The sequence below is a fragment of the Gossypium arboreum genome, chromosome 5 (genome assembly GCF_025698485.1).
Source record: "Gossypium arboreum isolate Shixiya-1 chromosome 5, ASM2569848v2, whole genome shotgun sequence".
Lineage (NCBI taxonomy): Eukaryota > Viridiplantae > Streptophyta > Magnoliopsida > Malvales > Malvaceae > Gossypium > Gossypium arboreum.
This window is the reverse complement of record NC_069074.1, coordinates 39,431,037-39,451,051: the sequence shown is the minus strand read 5'-3', so window position 1 is coordinate 39,451,051 and position 20,015 is coordinate 39,431,037. Positions and strand designations below refer to the sequence as shown.

Here is a 20,015-nt window from a genome sequence, read left to right as displayed (position 1 = left end):
TGAGTTGTATGTTGATTTTTTTTTAGTGAAGTTCTTTGTGGCCATTAGCAAATCTTAACTTTCAACATCAACCTCTTCATCTACTACCATGTTAAATCTTTATTTGTAAAGAAACAATATAATAGCATTGCATGATTACTAAACATAAATTCACAAGACATGAAACTTTGATACCATGTTACAGTTCAAATTTCATTAACTTGTGTTCGTTAAGCAAGAAAACGAAAGAAAATTGATAGAAAATAAGAAAGAATTTCTGTAAATCTCATAGAATTTCATCATATTGAAAAACTATTATACAAAGTCTTTATATACAAGTTGTTACTATTGGTAATGCAAAAGAAGAGGGCAATCCCACATTGGTTGGGAAAAGGCTTTTGAAAGGGTTTAAATATAACATTGCTTCTTACCTTCTTTGAGTAATTAGAGTTAAAGGTTTAACACGTGCACGTCGTTGTCGCCTGACCCAGTCTGTGTTTTAGATAAAACTTGTTCAACAAAAAATATTTTTTGACTACTATGGTATTTTAGGAAAATATCTTTGTCAATTTTATCTTTTTGCCCATGCATATTTTACTACTTTGCCCTTCAGAATACTGTATAAATAGGTCATTTCTCTCACTTTTTCACAACACAACAAAATAGCAAATAGCTTCTACCATTCTTTTTCTCTAAAAATTTTGGGAGATTGGCTTTTAGGTGGGACCGTCTACGACCCTTCCAACTTTTCCTAGGAATTGAACCTAGTGTGGTTTATCTAGGTTTCTTCCAATTTTTTTCTCGATCTTATTTCCCAATTCCTTTTTAGAAAAGCAATATAAATTTTGTTCCACTTTCTTTATTCGGGTATATGAATATAAAGTACTGTGTTAACCTTGGGGGCGATGTCCATTACTCGATTCCACCGATCAAGGCAAATTTGCTTCTAAAGCAGTGATTCTTCCACGACACAATAATTACTTCATTATTTATTTCGCTCAATTTATTTTATACAGTTAGTGCTAAGGAAATATTTTTGCAGTAGTATTTTTCCAACAATTACTAACTATACTATAACTAATACACTAAACAACTAATTAATGACATGATTACTAAAAACTACTTTCAACCATAAGCTTACTAAACTAAGAGATTAATTGAACCAACTGGATCAGCTGACTTAAAAATATATCTATTTTTAATAAGTTGATTCTTATATTCAACTTCACACTCAATTATTTATTCTAGAGGTTGAATTTAAATTCAAATTGAGTTTTTCAATACTAATTAAAAATGTAAAAACTTGATAGATTTGTCTTATAAGTTAAGTATTAGGTTATACAAACTCTACTCATTCAATAGTTCAAACTACTCAGTTACACTTTTCGTTTTCCTTTTTTAGCCAAAGCTTAATAAACAATTAAAGGATACTATACTTAATCGCATTGTGATGCCTCATTAAAGAAGTGAGAAATGAGTTTTAAAATTTCTCTATAAACATAAATTAAATTATTTATATTTAATTTTAAAACCTTCAAACATTCTCATTTATGCCATTAAAACTTCTCACAGTATAGTTAACATACAATTGTATATTATCTTTCTACCAGCTTATTCCCATTGTATATGATTACACCACTGCTTGTATTCCTGCAAAATAATCAAATAAAATATGATTTCAATTAGATGAATCAGTAAAATATGCAAACAAAAATAGAAGAATATGCAGACTACAAGTAGAAGTACTATACATGTAGCCTATTTTAACTGGATTTATATAATTGTTATGGGTTTACTCAAATTTTATAAGGTCATATGTCTATATCCAATATGCCAAATATTTATGTTGTATGTGAATATTTTTAAGAAAAATGAAAGGTGGAAACAACATGATCACAAGAGTACAATTTTTTATTAAATGACAAATTTTAAAAATAAATTATACATACTTTATGCCAGGATAACATAAATCCATCAGACAATTTTTAATATGTAACTTACAGTATAGGGGTGGCAAATATGCAAAAAATTCTGGATTACTAAGTTAGTAATAAAGCGATCCTGCACAAACAAAGAATAGTAATTGATTAAAGACTATATATTATATATTCAGTAATATTTATCTCCAGAAATCCACAGCTTTCATACCCTCCCACCAATTCCCTCTTGAAGCACCGGTGAAATTGCTTCCATTGGGATCATCATCTTCTTCTTTCTTCTTCAACTGTGCATACAAAATACCAATAGCAGAAAAAACAAATCCCTGATAATTTCTTCCATTCATATCATATTCAACTATTTAACGTCTATATAAATTTAGATATATTAATAATTTATGTCAGATAGATTTTGATAAATTTGTATGGGAGGAGAAGAAGGTTGATTTAGTGGTGGTTTATCCCGGAAGGGTGGAGAGTCACCATAAAATGGTGGTGAAAGATGACAACTTATGAAAGGTCTCATGGGAGCTTGGTTGTGAGAGAGACTTTTTTTTTTATTGTACAGAAAAGGGATCTTTGATGGAACCCATGTATACCCTATTATAGTGTAGGATTATGTGATACAATGGGAACATACGTGTGATGAGGACAAACATGTATAACACACACAATTTTTTTTTTCCTTGTTGTAATCGTATCTTGTTTAATATATATTTTTAGTTAAGGGTTACTAGATGTGTGATACACTTACATAATTGGGAGCGTCGGTGGTGTTGGTTGGAGAATAGTTTTCTTGGCCTCCATAGTGGATGGATGAGCACAAATTGCAAGGTGCCACTGTTCCATTGTGATAAATGGATGAACTTTTATCTTTGTTAGTTGTGCCACTGCTTTGTCCCTTGCCATCAATGGTTTGATCTGAAACTAACATGTACAAGATTCACATTATATTCTTTCATCCATGCATCTTTCTGGATTCATCACTTCTTTTGACAAGTCAGTGAGAAAATGCTTTACACAAGTAAATTTGTGTATCTAGACGTGACAACAGAAAAATAGCACGTACATACTCATATATCATATAATACAATTCATTAATGTATTAAAATTTAGGTTAAAAATTCTACTATTAGCCTGTACTTTACAAAATTAGTTATAATTAATTTAATATCTATATTTTAATTTAGTCATTTTTAGTACATGTACTTTTTAAATTTTTAAATTTCAGTCCTCAACAAACAATAACTATTAAATTCATTAAGTTAAATAATGCTATTTCCAAAATCTGAGGTGACAAACATATTACTCACTTAAAATCCAGTTAATAGATAACGATTATCATTTACTCAAGATTGAAATTTTAAAATTCGAAAAATATAGAGATTTAGAATGATCCAATCGGAGTATGGACTAAATTTACAATTATACGCATAGTATAGGACTAGTAATTGAATTTAACCAAACGAATTTAAAGGCTATTGTTTGACTCAGGACTAAAATTTCAAATTTTTGAAAAGTATAGGGACTAAAATTGATCAATTCCAAAAAAAATAAGGATTCAAATTGATCATATTAAAGTACATAGATTAAATCTACAATTTTTCCAAAGTACATAAACTTATAGCAGATTTAACCTAAAATTTATATAAATACATATTTATTATAATCACAATTATGACACAACAAAGTACATAAAAACAGCACATGCATACGAATTTTCAGATACCTGGATTTCCATATATGGCTGGATGGGGCAAACCTTGATTGTTCCATGAGCCCATTATTCCAATGGAACTAGAGTTCCTCAGCACCTAAAATAGAAAAAGAGAACAATGTAGACCATATTGCAGCATAACTAATTCCACTTAAATCAACCAACAAAATCTATAAACATTACAACAACAAGAAGGATAGTCATGATAAAAAGAAGTCGAAGCATAGTTAAAAAAGCTTAGATTTGTATCTTTTCAAGAATCATTCACTTAAAAATATAAATTCCATTATCTTTTTATCATCTATCAAAGCTAATAGGATGAAGTTCTAACAAGAAACATGATTGATCTTCAAATCCGATTCTTGACTTCCAATCAAGAATTACCTCTCCGTACATAAAAAATTCACATATTATGTCCTAAAAGAGTAAAGGGTACTTCTCTTTTCTTTTCTTTTTTTCTCTTTTGCATTCTAAATCATCGAAATCAACAAAGCTGATCATATGTGAATACATATTGATGAACAAAAAGCCTAAAAGAACAACTTTTACCACAGATGGAGGAGGGAAAATAGTCCCAAAAATCCCACTTTTGGATGAAGAAGGAGGGTCCTTGGGACCAAAGAGATGATCCAATGATGATAATGATGATGATGATGTACTTTCTTGCCTTTTGTTTTCCATACCAGAAAAAATGTAAGACCTTTTGTCTTTAGGTTTAGCTTTTCTTGACATAAAAAAGGGTTTTCTTTGACAAACGAACAAAACAAAACTACACTTTGATAGATGGAATATCTTTTTATTTTTTATTTTATGTTTTATTGAACAAAAAGGAACTAATAATACTAATGAAAGACGGATAGAGCAGCAATGGGAAGCAAAGAGAAAAAACTTTGTGAGAAAGAAGACTGCAGATGACAGACGGTGTTGAGCTATTTATAATCCCCCAATAAAAGGGTTCATCACCTTCTTCTTCAACCCCACGAAAAAGACTGTAAAATGTCACAATTGTTATTTCAGTATTTATTTATTTTTCTTGTATTATATTCCTCTAAACAGTCACTATAATTAACATTACATACCTAATAACAATAAATATCTATCCATCTATACTTACTATTATTAGGAGTTGGTTTAAGTTGGTATCAATGTCACTCAATTAATTGGATTGTAACTTATTTAGTGGTAAAATTATCAAAAGTTTAATTATTTTGTAAGGCAATAAATATTATTTTAAAGGTATTTATATTTTCTTCTTCTTCTTTGTTGTAACTATTTTTTTGGAAAAACAGGAATCGACTTAGATTTTGAAAAATGAAAACGAAAAACGAGAGTCGCCACCAATCTTTTTTGATGAGGTGTGATCGGATCACCTTAAATTAATCATTTTAATAAAAGTCAAGATTTACTAAAACGATAATTTTTGGTCTACGAAAATCAGAAAACGAGTTCGGGAGTCGGTTACGCACGAGGAAGGATTAGCACCCTCGATACGCCCAAAATTGGTACCTAGTTGATTAATTAATGTCTTAGTGTCGAAGATTTGAAAACTTGAAAGAATTTAAAATACGATCCCTCTTTATATTAACGCTAAAAATGATTAAATAAATTAAAACGGATGTTAAGGACTCTCTCATCTCGAAGTAATAAAATATCATGCCCAGTAAGTTAGGACATGACACCTCGAACTTTGAGACTGAGCTTGCCTTTTATTTGAAATTAATGTATTTTAACTCCTTTTAAAAAGGATATTCGGTTAATGAGGGTGAACGAGGAAAATTGAAACCCAGTAAGTTAGGGCACGTTTCCTCGAATTCCCGAACACCGAATATTGCCTTTATTTGCGAAAAATCTTATTTCGAGGTAACAGAATGTCATACCCGGTAAGTTAGGGCACCACACCTCGTATCTCCGAAAATAAGCATTTTTAAAACTCGTATTGTGGTTTAAAAGAATATTCCGTTATTTTGGTTAAACGAGAAAAATCAAAACCCAATAAGTTAGGGCACGATTTTCTTTAAATTCCAAATACGGAGTATTGCCTTTATAAAAGAAGTAATTTTGGGTTGGATAAAACACAAATTCGTAATAAAACGAGATAATAGAGAATGCATGAGCAAATAAAAATTTTAGTATTGATGGGCATAACATAAACACGAATGTGAACGATAGCAATGATTAGAGCACAAATAAATGAATAAAAAGAATAAAAAGAAAATAACGAACAAGCTAGGAAATATTCAAATTAGAAAGAACTAGTAATAAATAAACAATCATTATGTAAAACCAACGAGTGATAGTATAGTAATGATGATAACAATATTAATAATAGTAATAATACAAATAATAATTTTGGAATGATGTATGAAAGTGTATATATGTATGTGTATATATAAATAAGTAAATAATATATAAAGTGAGTGAAGAATAAAAAAATAAAATAAAATAAGTGTATTTAAAGAGTAATGGATAAAAATATAATAATAATACAATGGCAGTAATAATGATAATAATAAAGTAATAAATCATAATGATAATAGTAATAATAATATAAGTAAATACAGAGAGAATATGTATAATAACATAATAATACCTATATAAAATTAACTAACCTAATAACAAGATGATAATACTAGTAATAATAATAAGATGGAAAACAATAATAATATATTAATAAGAATGAAAACAATATATTTATAATAACGATAAGTAATAATAATAATAATAATAGTATTAGAGATATACAATATATAGTATTAGAGGTAAATACATAATATATGCATATTAGAAATAATCATAATATTAAAAACTATTAATAAACTACATAAATATACACATAATATATATGGATGTATTAAAATAATAATAATGTTTAAAAATAATAATTATTAATAATTTAAAATATATATATATGCATGTTAAAAAATTAGTTGAAGCTAAAACTAATAATAATAATAATAACTAATAATGTAATATAATATAAAATAAAAATAAAGAAATAATAGTAATAATACGATTAATAATAGAGATAGTAACAATAATATATATATACATGAATAGTACCAATAATAATAAAAATATTAGAATAATTAATTTTAATAATAAAGTAATTAAAAAAAGGATCGAATCGAATTAAGAATAAAAGACTTGGGGCAAAATTGAAATAAAAAAAGAAAAGGGGACCTATTTCAATGTGCACAAATAGGGAAGGACCAAAAAATGAAATAAACCCCTCCACTCAAAACACGCAGCAGCATCGAGGACCAAATTGGAAAGTGCAACAAATTATAGGGCCAATTTAAAATACTTAAAAAAACCTGATTGAAAATCATAAAAAAAATGGAATGACCAAAATAGAATATATCCCATTAGATGTAAAACACGCGAATCTCCTTTTAGGTCGGGTCAGATTTCGGGTTTGGCCCCAAAACGACGTCGTTTTGGGGCCTTTTGAACCAATCCTAAAACGGTGCCGTTTAGCACCCTTATATAAACTAGATTTTTTACCAAAAAATCATTTATCCCTCCCTTTTTTTTAAAAAAAACTTCAGACTCTCTCAACTCTCTCCAAAACTCCGGCCAAGGTCCGACCATTGGCGCCGTCGTGGACCGCCGATCACCGGCGCCGGAGATCGCCTCCTCCGGTGGCCGGAAATCGCCAAAATTTCTAGAGAGGATCCCCTTTTCGCGTAGAACTCCGATCTGGAGTTAGAAATACCGAAATCTCATCGGAAATCTTCGCAAGGAGGGGAAACCCTTCGGCTACTATCCTTCCAACGGCGACACAACCGGTAAAAGACTCCTCCCTTTTCTTCTCTTTGTATTTTATACTTAGAATAGATTTAAAACTTCAAAAATGAAAAGGGAAAAATCGAAAATAGGGAAAGAAAATGCAAGATTAACCTTTTGTTTTTATTTTCTCTTCTTTATTGCTCAATCCTTTTTTGTATTGATCTCAAATCTGTTTTTTTGAATATTGAAAAATCTCTCTTCTTTAAAATACAATCGGGTCCCCCCTCTCCCTTTACATTGAAAATGAATGGCTCTTTATAACCGATTATGCAAAGTCCCATTGATTTTTGTTACTGTTTGCTGTGTTTCTGCTTCTGTTGCTGCTTTTGCTCTCTGTTTTTGTTTTGCAGGTGATGAGATGATGGGACGGAGGCAGTGCAAATGGAGGCAAGCGTCGGTGGTGGGTTTGAGCTTCTATTTTGGGCCCAAAATTGGGCTTGTACATTCTTCTTCTTTATCTTTTGCTAATATATCTTAAAAATGCATACACCAGTATGCCGTTTGGCACAACACGCCTTTGTCTCTTACATTTTTATCATTCTTGTTTATTCTCTTTTCAATCTTTATTTTCTTCATCATTTCGCAATAGTCAATTAAATAAAACAAATTCCCATTGAAGTTGGTAGTTCGGTGGTACTGGGGCTACGATGGAAAGAGGATTAGCAGATCTGAGTTTAGATGATGGTGAAGAAGAAGCTTTACCTGTTCCAGAGGAAATTGAATCTCAGAGTTTGGCATATAGCTTCTATTTGGTAGGTTGTTTCTTCACTGCAAGTATAGTTTATTTTCCAGCCATGAGAAATACAATGGCGAATTTATGACATCCAATGAATGGGGTGCAAATCTCAGATCTAGGTAAGAAAAGGTTCTTATTTAAGTTCTTTAATGAATTGGATATCAATCGGGTTATTACAGGTGCTCGTTGGACTTTCAACAACCATCTGTTAATTATCCATATGATGCAGAAGAATGAAGATCCAATATTAGTTCCCTTGGTGTACTCTGATTGGTGGGTTCAAGTTCACAATTTACCACTAGGGTTTCTTAAAGAATCTATGGCGGTGCAATTTGGGAACTTTATTGGCAAATTTCTAGAATATGATGTTAAGCAAGTTTCCCGTGGCTTCATAATTATCTTCACATTAGAGTACAGACTGACGTCCGAAAGCCATTAAAGAGGCGAAAAAATTATGATCTCTGCTTTTAATTTTTCCTATGTAAATTTTAAATATGAAAAATTAACCCTGTTCTATTTCCTATGTAGGTGTCTAGGACATGAAGATAATTTCTGTCCAGTGAGGTTAAGTCATGGTATGCAAAAAATGGAGTTGGGTTGCGATTTGTCGTTACATGCACAACCAAAAATAGTTATTACTGTGAATAACATCTGGCTGATGGAGGAGAGAGAGGATAATTTTTTTGGAAAAAATTGGAATGGGCAGCAACATGAGCAAAATTCAAGGAGTAATTCGGGGAGTGAATCATGGGCTAAGATCAATCCAATTCTGGAATTTAATCTGGAAGGTGTGACTAGTAAAATAGAGGTGGTTGGTCAACAGATTGGCCAAGAATCACATAGTAAATTGGGGAATGATTTGGTAATCAATAAAAATCTTACAATGAGACTGGAATAAGGAAAGAACCGAAGGTGGGGGGGATCTTCGAATAGGCTGGGTCTAATGATTATGGAATGTAATTTGGAGGATGACCCAATTCAAAATACAGATGGGAAAAAATGATAAAGGTTCGATTATTTGACTGCTAACGTTTCTGATACTCATGATTCATTAGTAGCCATTGATGGGTGCCAAGCCCTTGCTCAATCGATATCGACGACTACTAGTGGGCATGCCGATCAGATACAATGAAGGTCTTATGGTGGAATGTTCGTGGATTGCGGAGTCTGTGAGCAGTTAGAAGATTTTAGCACATGCTGAAAATCTATCATCCCCAAATTGTCTTCTTTATGGAGACAAAACTAAATGTTAATTGCATGGAGAATGTTAGAAGACTGTGTGGCTTTTTTAATGGTGTTGATGTTGTTGCTGATGGCACGTAAGGGGGTTTAAGCATTGTTTTGAATGCGGGAGATCTAGTTACTCTTAGGAGTTATTCTTAGAACCACATCTATGTTGAGATCAAAGAAAATGAGGAAAGTCCACGTGGAGGTTTACGGGTTTTTATGAGGCACCGGATGTGAGGGACAAACCTCTGTTTTGATTGAAACAGAGCTTTTTTTGGGAAGAAGAAGAAATAGATGGTTTCGATTTGAAGCTTGGTGGGTATTGGAGGAATCATGTGAGGGGGAGGTTAAAAAGCTTTGGGAAGACAGTTCGACCTCTTTTATAAATCATATTATTGTGCTTTCTAATGGACTACAAAAATAGGCTGAGAAAATTAATAAGGATAAAGGGCAGAATATATCTTGATTGACAAGAAGATTAGAGGAGTTGAATAGAATTGATCGAACGGAGGAGTCATTACCAGAATTACTTGATGTTAAATTGCACTTAAATTTAGAGATAGAGGAGGAACAGTATTGGGAGCAAAGGGTTAGGGCGAATTGGTTAAAGGTGGGAGATAAAAATACTTCCTTTTTTTCATAATCATGCATCCCAAAGAAGATGTATGGATTAAATTAGAAGGCTACAAAGAGCTAATGGTACTTTGATCAATGATCGTACTGAGATGGGAACAATTGCTAACAGCTATTTTAAAGCTCTGTTAAAATCCAAAGTGATTGGGAATCTGGATCATATATTGTGAGGAGTGTCACGATATATTAAAGACGGTATGAATCAAAGTTTGTTGGTTAGTTATACAGTGGAGGAAGTTTTGGAAGCTTTGAATAGTATGGGCCTGCCAAAAGCTTCGGGTTCTAATGGTCTTCCAGCATTATTCTACCAGAAGTTCTGGCATAATATTGGTAAAGGCACTGGTATTTTTTGCTTGGATATTTTAAATAATGGCCACTTTTTGAAAAGTATTAATAAGATGAATATAGTGTTAATTCCAAAGATTTCGAATCCTCTTATCTCACAAATTTTTGCCCTATTAGTCTTTGTACAGTAATTTATAAAATTATTGCCAAGACTATTTCTAATCACCTTCAAAATGTTTTGGATGTGTGCATGGATGTTGTTCAAAGTGTTTTCGTACTAGGTCGACTCATTTCAGATAATATTTTACTAGCGTATGAGCTGCTCCATACATTCAAAAATAAGAGATCGGGTTGAAAGAGGCTTATGGCATTGAAGTTGGATACGAGTAAGGCCTATGATCAGGTAGGATGGCATTTCCTTAGAGGTATGATGATAAAATAGGTTTTTCATATTTTTTTTATCCACTGTATACTTCATTGTATTAGTACAGCGTCATATTCTATTTTTATAAATGGAGAAAAAGATGTAACACCCTGATTAATTTATTTTTGTTTCTATAAAATTTGACACAATTGTGTATTTACTTCAGTGGTTAAGTGTTCTGAGTGTGTGTATGAGGTATTGGGTTAAAGTTCCATTTTTGCCAAATTTTGTTATTTTTTATCCAAGCCTCACTTTTTTGGAGTGAGCTTATATTAAATTACTTGTAAATCCATATTAGAATGAGCCTGCTAGTTCAAATGGTAAGGGAGTTGGTGTGTTGGAGGTCCTGTGTTTGAATCCCTACGCAAGTAAAGATGTTATACTTTTGCTCGGTTATGTGTTAGAGTTTTAGTGGAGTTGGAATTTTGAGGCGACTGAGAGTTAGTGGGAGAGTGGGAGAAAATCTGGGGAGATACCATATTTGTTCATTATTTCTTTGTTTATTCCAATTTTTTTCTCTCTCTTCCTTTCTCCCATGCTGATATTCTCTGCACTTCCCTCTTGTCAAAATTTCCTTTTCTAATAGTGATTTTTGGCTTTTCGGTTTTGTTGTTCGCTTTTGAAGGTAAGGGTTGTTGTTGTGTTAAGGGGAGCTTTCATCTTGTACTTTTGCCTTGGGTTCAAGGTATGATTAATTCGATAACCGTTTTGGTAGGTGTGCTTGAGGAAAATCAAGACCCATCAATACTGTAGTGGAGTTACGAGGTTGCGATTGTCTAAGGTAAGTCTTTGGATAACTCAAGTGCAAATTTCTGTTGTGGTTTTGAGTTGTAGCTAAGAGGGCATCTCAGTTGGATTCGTTAATTAAAGTAATTGTAGATATTTCTATGGTTAATTTTAGGTGTTGTTTGCTTCGGGATAATTTTCGCATCAAATTGATACCAGGTATGTACCCGAAACGCGAAAAACTGAGTCTCAGCAGAAGCCAAAAATGATCACTGTCGATGCCACACGGGCGTCTGGATGGCCTTGTGTGAGACATGGCTGTGTGGTTGACGAAGGCATGGTCGTGCACTAGATACGGCCATGTGGTGGCCGGAGTGTGACAGTGGGGGCCACACTGGCTTGTTGGCCCATATTTCTGAAATTTTCCTTAGGGTAGCACGGGTTGTTCAGATCAATTGAGGGCCTATCGTAGGGTCGGTAAGAGCTAACAAACCTTAAAAATTGTAGATCTGATAGTCTGATATTCTATTCTGAGTATGATAATGCTATGCATGTCTGATTAATCTGTAATCTGTATATGAGCATGTTGAGCATCTTAATCTGTTATTTCTGAATTTGCTTTCTGTATTTGTTTTGGGTTGGGCTTTGTATATGTGGAGGGAGTGTTCTGTATGGTGATCATAGTCTTTATTTTGGCACCCTGGCTGCATATTATTTGTTATGTATCATAATGGCATGATATGGTTTGTAGGGTTAGGTGGGTGTTTTTAACCCCACATGGTGTGATGGGATGGTTGGAGTTGGTGTTTAGAGGATGGGGGTAGGATTCTGATTATCTAATCTGTAAATTTGTATTTGTTATCTACATCTGAGATGGACATGAGTCTGAATTTGTACCTGATTATATATATGTGATGTTTGTATGTTTGCATGCTTAATTCTGTTATGTTACACACTAAGTTTACGAAAACTTACATCTATTGTCTGTTCTGTCCAGGTAGTCCACAGACTTAGGCGGATCAATATGGCAGAGACTAAACGGTGACCACTCAACCGTAAAATGTTTAAATTTAATAATTTATGGTTTTTATATTAAATTTCATATTACTTGAGACTTTGTAATTTTTGGGACTCTCTAGACTGTATGGACTTTTAACCATTGGTTTTGGTTTTGGATTGTTTGTTAACCTGCGTGCTTCGATAAAATGTTTTAGGATAACGACAGTTTTATACAACTAAAGTTTTTCTAAAAATACAAATCGGGTTTCAAAAAGGCATTGGTTTTGATTATACTTCCACTGTAAATAAGTTTTGGCAAAGAAAACAATTAATTAACGTTTTCGATTTTGGTTTCGAAAGATTTTGAGATAATAGGTTAAGATGAATTAATGTAACAACTCCATTTTCAAAACCCATTCTTTGTGACATCTTTGGATTCAGCCATAACGTCTAGGCTAAGTTTGGGGTGTTACATTTAGTGGTATCAGAGTCAGGTTGCAAAACTCGATCGTGAATTTTGGGTTCCACAATTGTGTTTCAAAAGAATTGGTTTTTTTTAATATTTGAATAAGTTGAGAAAGTATGTGGTACACCAAGTCTCTGGCGTCGATCCTGTAAGTATTTCTGAAACCTAGATAGAACTATTCTGAAACAATGTAGGTAGTACCTTTTAAAAATGTACCGAGTTAGCTAAAGACTGAAACTTCTGAAAACATCTCTGAACTTTTGATAATCTATGCATAAAATATTTGTTAATAAATACTAGAACTAATGCATAAAACTTTATAATGTAGATAAATTCGAATTATACAATGAGAGCTCATAAAAATCACGGACGTGGTACTCATGGCCTTGGTAGAGGCCATAGAGGGCTCGAGCTGAGTCTTCTTCTTCAGGTAGTATACCGTACTTAGATACGAGTGAGACACCATTTTCACCTGCTACTAAGACTAGGTCTCAAAGCCATTCGGCTGGGGACAACGCACTGTCCCAAGCCATGCTAAGGATATTGGAGAGGGTCTCTGGACCCCATCTTGGATCAGGGCCATGGGTCAATAACTGAATGACTCCGGTCTAATGGAGCTAAGCTATTCAGAGGTGTCACTGGATTCGCCCCTATAGTGGTCGAGTATTGGTTGGAGGCCATTAAGAGGATTATGAATGATTTGGACTATACTCCAGAGCAAAATTTTAAGGGTGCAGCCTCCTTGCTTCACGACGAGGCATATCAGTGGTGGTTAACGGTTGAGGAGGGTACTCAGCCTGATCATCTGAACTGGGATTTCTTTAAGACCATTTTTCAGAGTAAGTAGTAGGGTAAGCGATGTGGATGCTCATAGGCGTGAGTTCATGAATCTCACGCAAGGTGATAGATCTGTGGCCAAGTATGAGGCCGAGTTTCTAACGCTGAGCCGCTATGCTCAAGGCATGGCGGCGTTTGAGTATGAGAAGTGTGTCTATTTTAAGGATGTCTTGAGAGATAGTCTAAGGGTTCTGATTGCTCCACAAAGAGAGTGTGAGTTTGTAGTTTTGGTTGATAAGGTAAATTTTACTGAGGAGGTTCAGCGCGTGGAGCGCCAGAACAGGGACCGTGAGAGAGGCAAGAACAAGAGGGATTCAAAGCCTTTTAGTTCTATTCTAAGGCCTAAGAACAAGGTCAGATCTGATGGGACAGTTAGAGTGGGGGCTTCTGTTGCTCCTACTGGGATTCAACTGTGTGGGGATTGTGGTAGGCGCCATCCGGGCAAGTTGTAGAGGAGGATTGGGGCTTGTTTGAGGTATGGGTATTTAGAGCATCTGACTCGAGAGTATCCACAGCGAGCTGATCAGATACAAGTTTTGAGACCGGGTTCTGCGCAGCCTCAAAGGACAGCTCAGCAGCCACCTAGGGCCTTGAGGATAGAGATGCTTCAGATGTTATCACCAGTACGTTCTTAATTTTTGATGTGCCTTATACTGCTTTAATAGACATTGGTTCTACTCACTCCTTTGTAGCTAGCACTGTATCTAAAAACCTGGGGATTTCTGTTAAGAGCACTTCTAGTGAAATCACTGTACTAAGCTTGTTGGGGTAGTCTGTTCAGGTTAGTAAACTCTATACAGATGTTCCATTAGTGGTACAAGGGGCTGTCTTTCTGGAAAATCTGATGGAGTTTCCATTTGGATAGTTCGATTTAATTTTGGGTATGGACTGGTTAGTTAAGCACTGAGTCAGTTTGGACTCTACATCTAAAAAGGTTGTTCGAAGGACCAAGGATGATATAGAGGTGGTTGTGATCAGTGAGCATCGAGATTATCTTTCCAATGTGATCTCTGCTCTTGTGGTTGAAAAGTTGGTTCGAAAAGGGTGTGAAACATATTTGGCTTACGTCAGTGTTTCTACTTCTAGGGACTCTACTATCGGGGATATTAGAACTGTAAGAGATTTTCGGATGTCTTTCTTGAGAAGTTACCAAGTTTACCTCCAAATCAAAAAGTTAAGTTTGAAATTGAGCTTCTACCGGGTACAACTCTAGTATCTATCGCTCCATACCGTATGGCACCAAAGAAGCTTACCGAGCTTAAGGCTCAACTTCAAGAGCTTCTGGATCATTGTTTCATCCATCCTAATGTGTCTTCGTGGGAGCGCCAGTTCTATTTGTGAAGAAAAAGGATGGCACCATGAGGATGTGCATCGATTATCGGAAGTTGAATAAACTGCTTGTGAAGAACAAGTATCCATTTAAGATGATTGATGATTTGTTTGATCAGTTTCGAAGATTGATCTATGTTCTAGCTACCATTATTTGGGAGTTAAGGAGGTGAATGTTCATAAGACTGCATTTAGGACTCGTTAGGACATTACGAGTTCCTAATTATGTCATTTGGTCTGCGAATGCTCCGGCTACATTCATGGATCTAATGAATTGAGTCTTTCAGTCGTATCTGGACCGGTTTGTTGTGGTCTTCATCGACAATATTTTGGTTTACTCTAAGACCGATGATGATCATGATGAGCATCTTAGAGTAGTGTTTCAGATTCTTCGAGAAAAATAGCTCTACGCTAAGTTGAGCAAGTATGCGTTCTGGTTGCGTAAAATAACTTTTTGGGGGCATGTAGTTTCTGCTGAGGGGATCCGAGGAAAATTGAGGTTGTGCTTAACTAGAAACAACCTAAGAACGTATCTGAAATCCATAGTTTTTTGGGTCTGGCAAGTTATTATTGGTGGTTTGTAGAGGGATTCTCCTGGATTGTAGCTCCTTTGACTAAGTTTCTGCGCAAGAGTATTCCTTTCGTTTGAACTGATGCGCAACAATTGAGCTTCGAGAAGCTCAAGTCTATTCTGACTCAGGCTCTTGTTCTCATACAACCTGAATCTGGTAAGGATTTTTGGTCAACAGTGATGCATCGTATGTCAGTTTGGGATGTGTATTGATGCAATATAGGAAGGTTGTGGCTTATACGTCCCATCAGCTTAAGACACATGAGGGAAACTATCCGACGCATGATCTCAAGTTGGCGCATTAGTTTTTGTATTGAAAATCTAGAGGCTTTATTTGTATTCTGAGAAGTGTATTATTTATACTAATCACAAGAGCCTGAAGTACCTCTTTACTCAAAGGAGTTGAATCTTAGACAACATTAATAGATTGAGCTGCTCAAAGATTATGACTGTAACAGCCCGTTTTTAGTCAAATCAAAACAGCGATTTTGGGACAACAAATCCAACGTCAAAATAATTATTTTATTATTATATTAATGTCTACAGCATGATAGTATGATTGTGTAAAAATATCGTTAAGAAATTTTATCGTTTGAGTGCTCAATTCGATAAAAATGACTAAATCACGTAAAGTGTAAAACTTGAGTTCTATAGGCTAAAGGTATTAAATAACTATAGAACCTTAAAGTATAAGTCCTTATGTGGTAATTAGACCATTTATGTTGATAGTGGATGTACATAGCTTGGTATAAGTGAAATTTGTGATGTTTTAAAAGGTTAATTTTGTAATTAGTGTTATAAGTTATTTTAATTAAAGAAAATACGAAATAAAACACTTTCTTCTCCATATTTTAACCTAAAGAACCTGGCACCATAGATAAAACAAGGAGAAGGTTTCGGCTAGGCATTTTGTTTTGCATTGTAAGTGATTTTTGTCTCGTTTTTAATGATTTCTATGTTTTTGATATCGTTGCAACTTAATCTAGCTAGCCCAGGGACTAATTTGCAAAAATTTTAAAGGTTTAAAGTTTTTCCATTAACGAATGTATATGTATTTTAATGTTTGATGATAGAAAATGTATGGTTGTTGTTAGATAACCAACATTTGTAAAGTGATTTTTGGTAAAATTGTCAATTAGGGATTAAATTGAGAAATGTGAAGATTTTGTGGTAGAAATGTAAATAAATAAAAAATATGGGCTGCTATGATAATAAGGGAAATTCGGCTAGCATGGGTAGGGACCTAATTGCATGAAATTATATTTTTATGAGCTAAGGACTAAATTGTAAATATGTTAAACTATTAGGGGAAAAAGTGTAATTTTTCCATAATATGATTTTTTGGCTAAATTGAATAGAATGATAATTGAATAAGTTAAATTTGATATTATAAGAAAAATGTTCGGATCTAGATCGAGGAAAAAATAAAGTATTGGACTATCAATCTATTTCGTCGTTTTTGTGAATCGAGGTAAGTTCATATGTTAATAAGCATTAATATAATTGTGTTTTAAATGCTTTATTATTGAATTAATTGTAAATACGACCTTACAGATACGTTCGACAAAGATTTAGCAATGCAAAATCCTGGTTGAACCTTAAGAATAGATTAGGATACGAATGACATGTCATTAGGGGTTATGTGTTTGGGTGCTGGTCCGTACGTCCTATTGGTGGCTGAGTTATCCGGCATATGTTATGGATTCTCATTAACTTGTGTAAGCAGCACTGTGTAGCTACGTTATGACTGTCAGCTTGTGTGAGCAGACCCATTGATAGCTTAAGAGTGAGCATTATATGATATATGAGATTGGGATAGCTTTGGCTATGTATTTGGAACTTAGGGTGCGAGATTCTCAAGTATCTGATGTTATTCTGAATGGTTCAATAGGTATATCAAGGATATGTATGAGTATGAGATTGATACGAGTTAATACATGTATGTACATGAACTATACAAGCATTGAATGGAAGAAACTTTTGAATTTCATATCTACCCTTGTGAATGAACATGTGATAGATTTGTGGATCAATATGAGTTATGTTACGTTATGTTAATTGCTTAAATTATGTATATATGGTAAGTTTTACTTTAAGCATACGAGCTTGCTAAGTTTTATAGCTTACTGTGTGTACTTTTTCGTGTTTTATAATGAATATCGAAGCTTGCTCGGATTTGGGAGTCGTCAGAGATCTCATCACACTATCAAGCTATCATTTTGGTACTTTTGAACTTATGTATTTGGTTATATGGCATGTTTAGGAGTTCTGGTCATTTTGGTATATATGTTAGTAATAGATTTAGCCATTTGATTGGCTTGTAAATGATAAATGTTTGGTTATGTGTATAGCCATGTAAATTGGCTTATTTTGGGATGCCTGATGATGTATATATATAGGTGCAATTGACTTTTTGTTATGTGATTGGTCATGACTATATGATGTTTATTATGCATTAGTAATTTGAATACCATATGGTTGAAATTTGGAGATTTGGTATGCATGTGATTTTAGGGAAGAAAGTGCATATATGAAGTTAATTAGTTAAGTGATTTGTGAATGTGAATTTTGTATGATTTGAATTGGTAAAATATGATGTGATGAGTCATATAGTTCTTGGTATGGAAATAGCATGAATTAAACTTGATTGAGATTAGTTGAATGCCTATTTATGCCATGTTATATTGCATTAGATTTTTGTAAGTGAATGAAAGTTTGGGTGAGAACGATGGCTTGGTAAATAACCTTTTTTTGTCCACATGGTCAGTGACACGGGTGTGTGCCTCAGCTGTGTGTGACACATTGTTGGGTGACACGGACGTGTGTCCCCTGGTGTTTAATTAGAAACCAAGTCAGTATGCTCCACATGGCTTAGCACATGAGTGTGTGACTTTGTCGTGTGGCATAAGTCAGTATACCCTACAGTTTTGGCATGGCCTAGCACATGGCCTGGCACACAGACGGGTGAGGCCATTTCGAAGGGCACATGGGCATGTGGTTGGCCGTGTGACCCTAGTTAGGTAGTTACACAGGGTTGGACACGAGTTGGGACACGGCCATGTAATCCCATTTCGAATGTCCACACGGCTTGTGACACGAGTGTGTCTTTGGCCGTGTGAGACACACGGACGGGCCATACAGATGTGTGTCCTCTGTATTTTGAAAAATTTTCTAAGTTTTCCAAAAATTTCCTAAGTTATTGGTTTAGTCTCGTATCACTTCTAATGCATGTTTTGGGCCTTATAGGCTCATATTAGGGACAATGTGATTGATTGAATGACTTTTATTTGGGATTGATAAATATATGAGAAATGTATATCTGTTTAAGTAATAAGTCTGGTAATGCTCCGTAACCCTATTCTGACGTTAGATATGGGTTAGGGGTGTTTTAATGACTGCACGATAGTGTATCATCTTGGTAAGGCCAATGTGGTGGCTGATTCTTTAAGTCATAGACGGATGACTGATTTGATGGCGATGTTCACTGACCTTAGTCTATTTGATGATGGGAGTCTATTAGTTGAGTTGCAAGTTAAGCCGACTTGGCTTGATCAAATTCGAGATAAGCAATTAGGGGATGAGTCTTTGGGTTTATGGTTTCTTCAGATTGAGAGTGGCAGCACTACGGATTTTGGGTTAAATAATGATGGGATATTATGTTTTCGAGTCAAATTTGTGTGCCGAATGATTTGAATTTGAGACAGTCGATTCTGAAGGAGGCGCATAGTAGCCATTATGCTATGCACCCCGGTGGTAATAAAATGTATCGCGATCTACGTGAGTTGTATTGGTGGCTGGGATTGAAGTGTGAAGTTACTGATTTCATTGTTCGTTATCTGACGGGTCAACAAGTTAAGGCTGAGCACCAATTGCCTTCTGGTTTGCTACAACCCACTTCAGATTCCTTTATGGAGTGACAATGGACTTTGCTAGTGGGTTGCCCTTAACACCCGTTAAGAAAGACTCTGTTTGGGTCATTGTGGAGAGATTGACCAAGTCTACTCACTTTATTCTGGTTCAGACAGAGTATTCTCTGTAGAAGTTAGCAAAGCTGTATATCTCTCAGATAGTTAGATTACATGGGGTTCCTGTGTCGATTATTTCTGATAGAGATTTTCACTTCACTTCTCGGTTCTAAAAGAAAATGCATGAGGCTTTGGGTTCAAGATTGGACTTCAGTACTGCTTTCTATCCTCTAACCGATGGTCAATCTGAGAGGGTGTTTCAGATACTGGGGGATATGCTTTGGAGTTGAGTGATTGATTTCTGAGGTAGTTTGAAGGATTATTTGCCACTAGCTGAGTTCGCCTATAATAATAGTTTCTAGTCTTGCATCCAGATGGCACCTTACGAGGCTTTA

At 34.5% G+C, this 20,015-nt stretch overlaps 1 protein-coding gene across 1 annotated transcript; it reads right to left on the bottom strand.

Moving 5' to 3' along the window:
- Positions 1-1,465: 1,465 nt before the first annotated feature.
- LOC108452736 (uncharacterized) lies at positions 1,466-3,749 on the bottom strand. The gene is made up of 5 exons (XM_053027435.1): positions 3,646-3,749; positions 2,671-2,837; positions 2,128-2,203; positions 1,981-2,040; positions 1,466-1,629 (listed from the first exon to the last, which is right to left on the bottom strand). The coding sequence occupies exons 1-4, from the start codon at positions 3,698-3,700 to the stop codon at positions 2,024-2,026; spliced, it is 315 nt and encodes a 104-aa protein (XP_052883395.1). The 5' UTR covers positions 3,701-3,749; the 3' UTR covers positions 1,466-1,629; positions 1,981-2,023.
- Positions 3,750-20,015: the final 16,266 nt, after the last annotated feature.

Excerpts from the sequence above, each read along its gene's own strand:
- LOC108452736 (XM_053027435.1), bottom strand. The coding sequence starts at position 3,700 with ATGGGCTCATGGAACAATCAAGGTTTGCCCCATCCAGCCATATATGGA. Across the intron at positions 2,838-3,645 it reads AGCCATATATGGAAATCCAG|ATCAAACCATTGATGGCAAG; the intron begins GTATCTGAAAAT and ends TGTTAGTTTCAG. Across the intron at positions 2,204-2,670 it reads CCACCGACGCTCCCAATTAT|TTGAAGAAGAAAGAAGAAGA; the intron begins GTAAGTGTATCA and ends TTGTATGCACAG.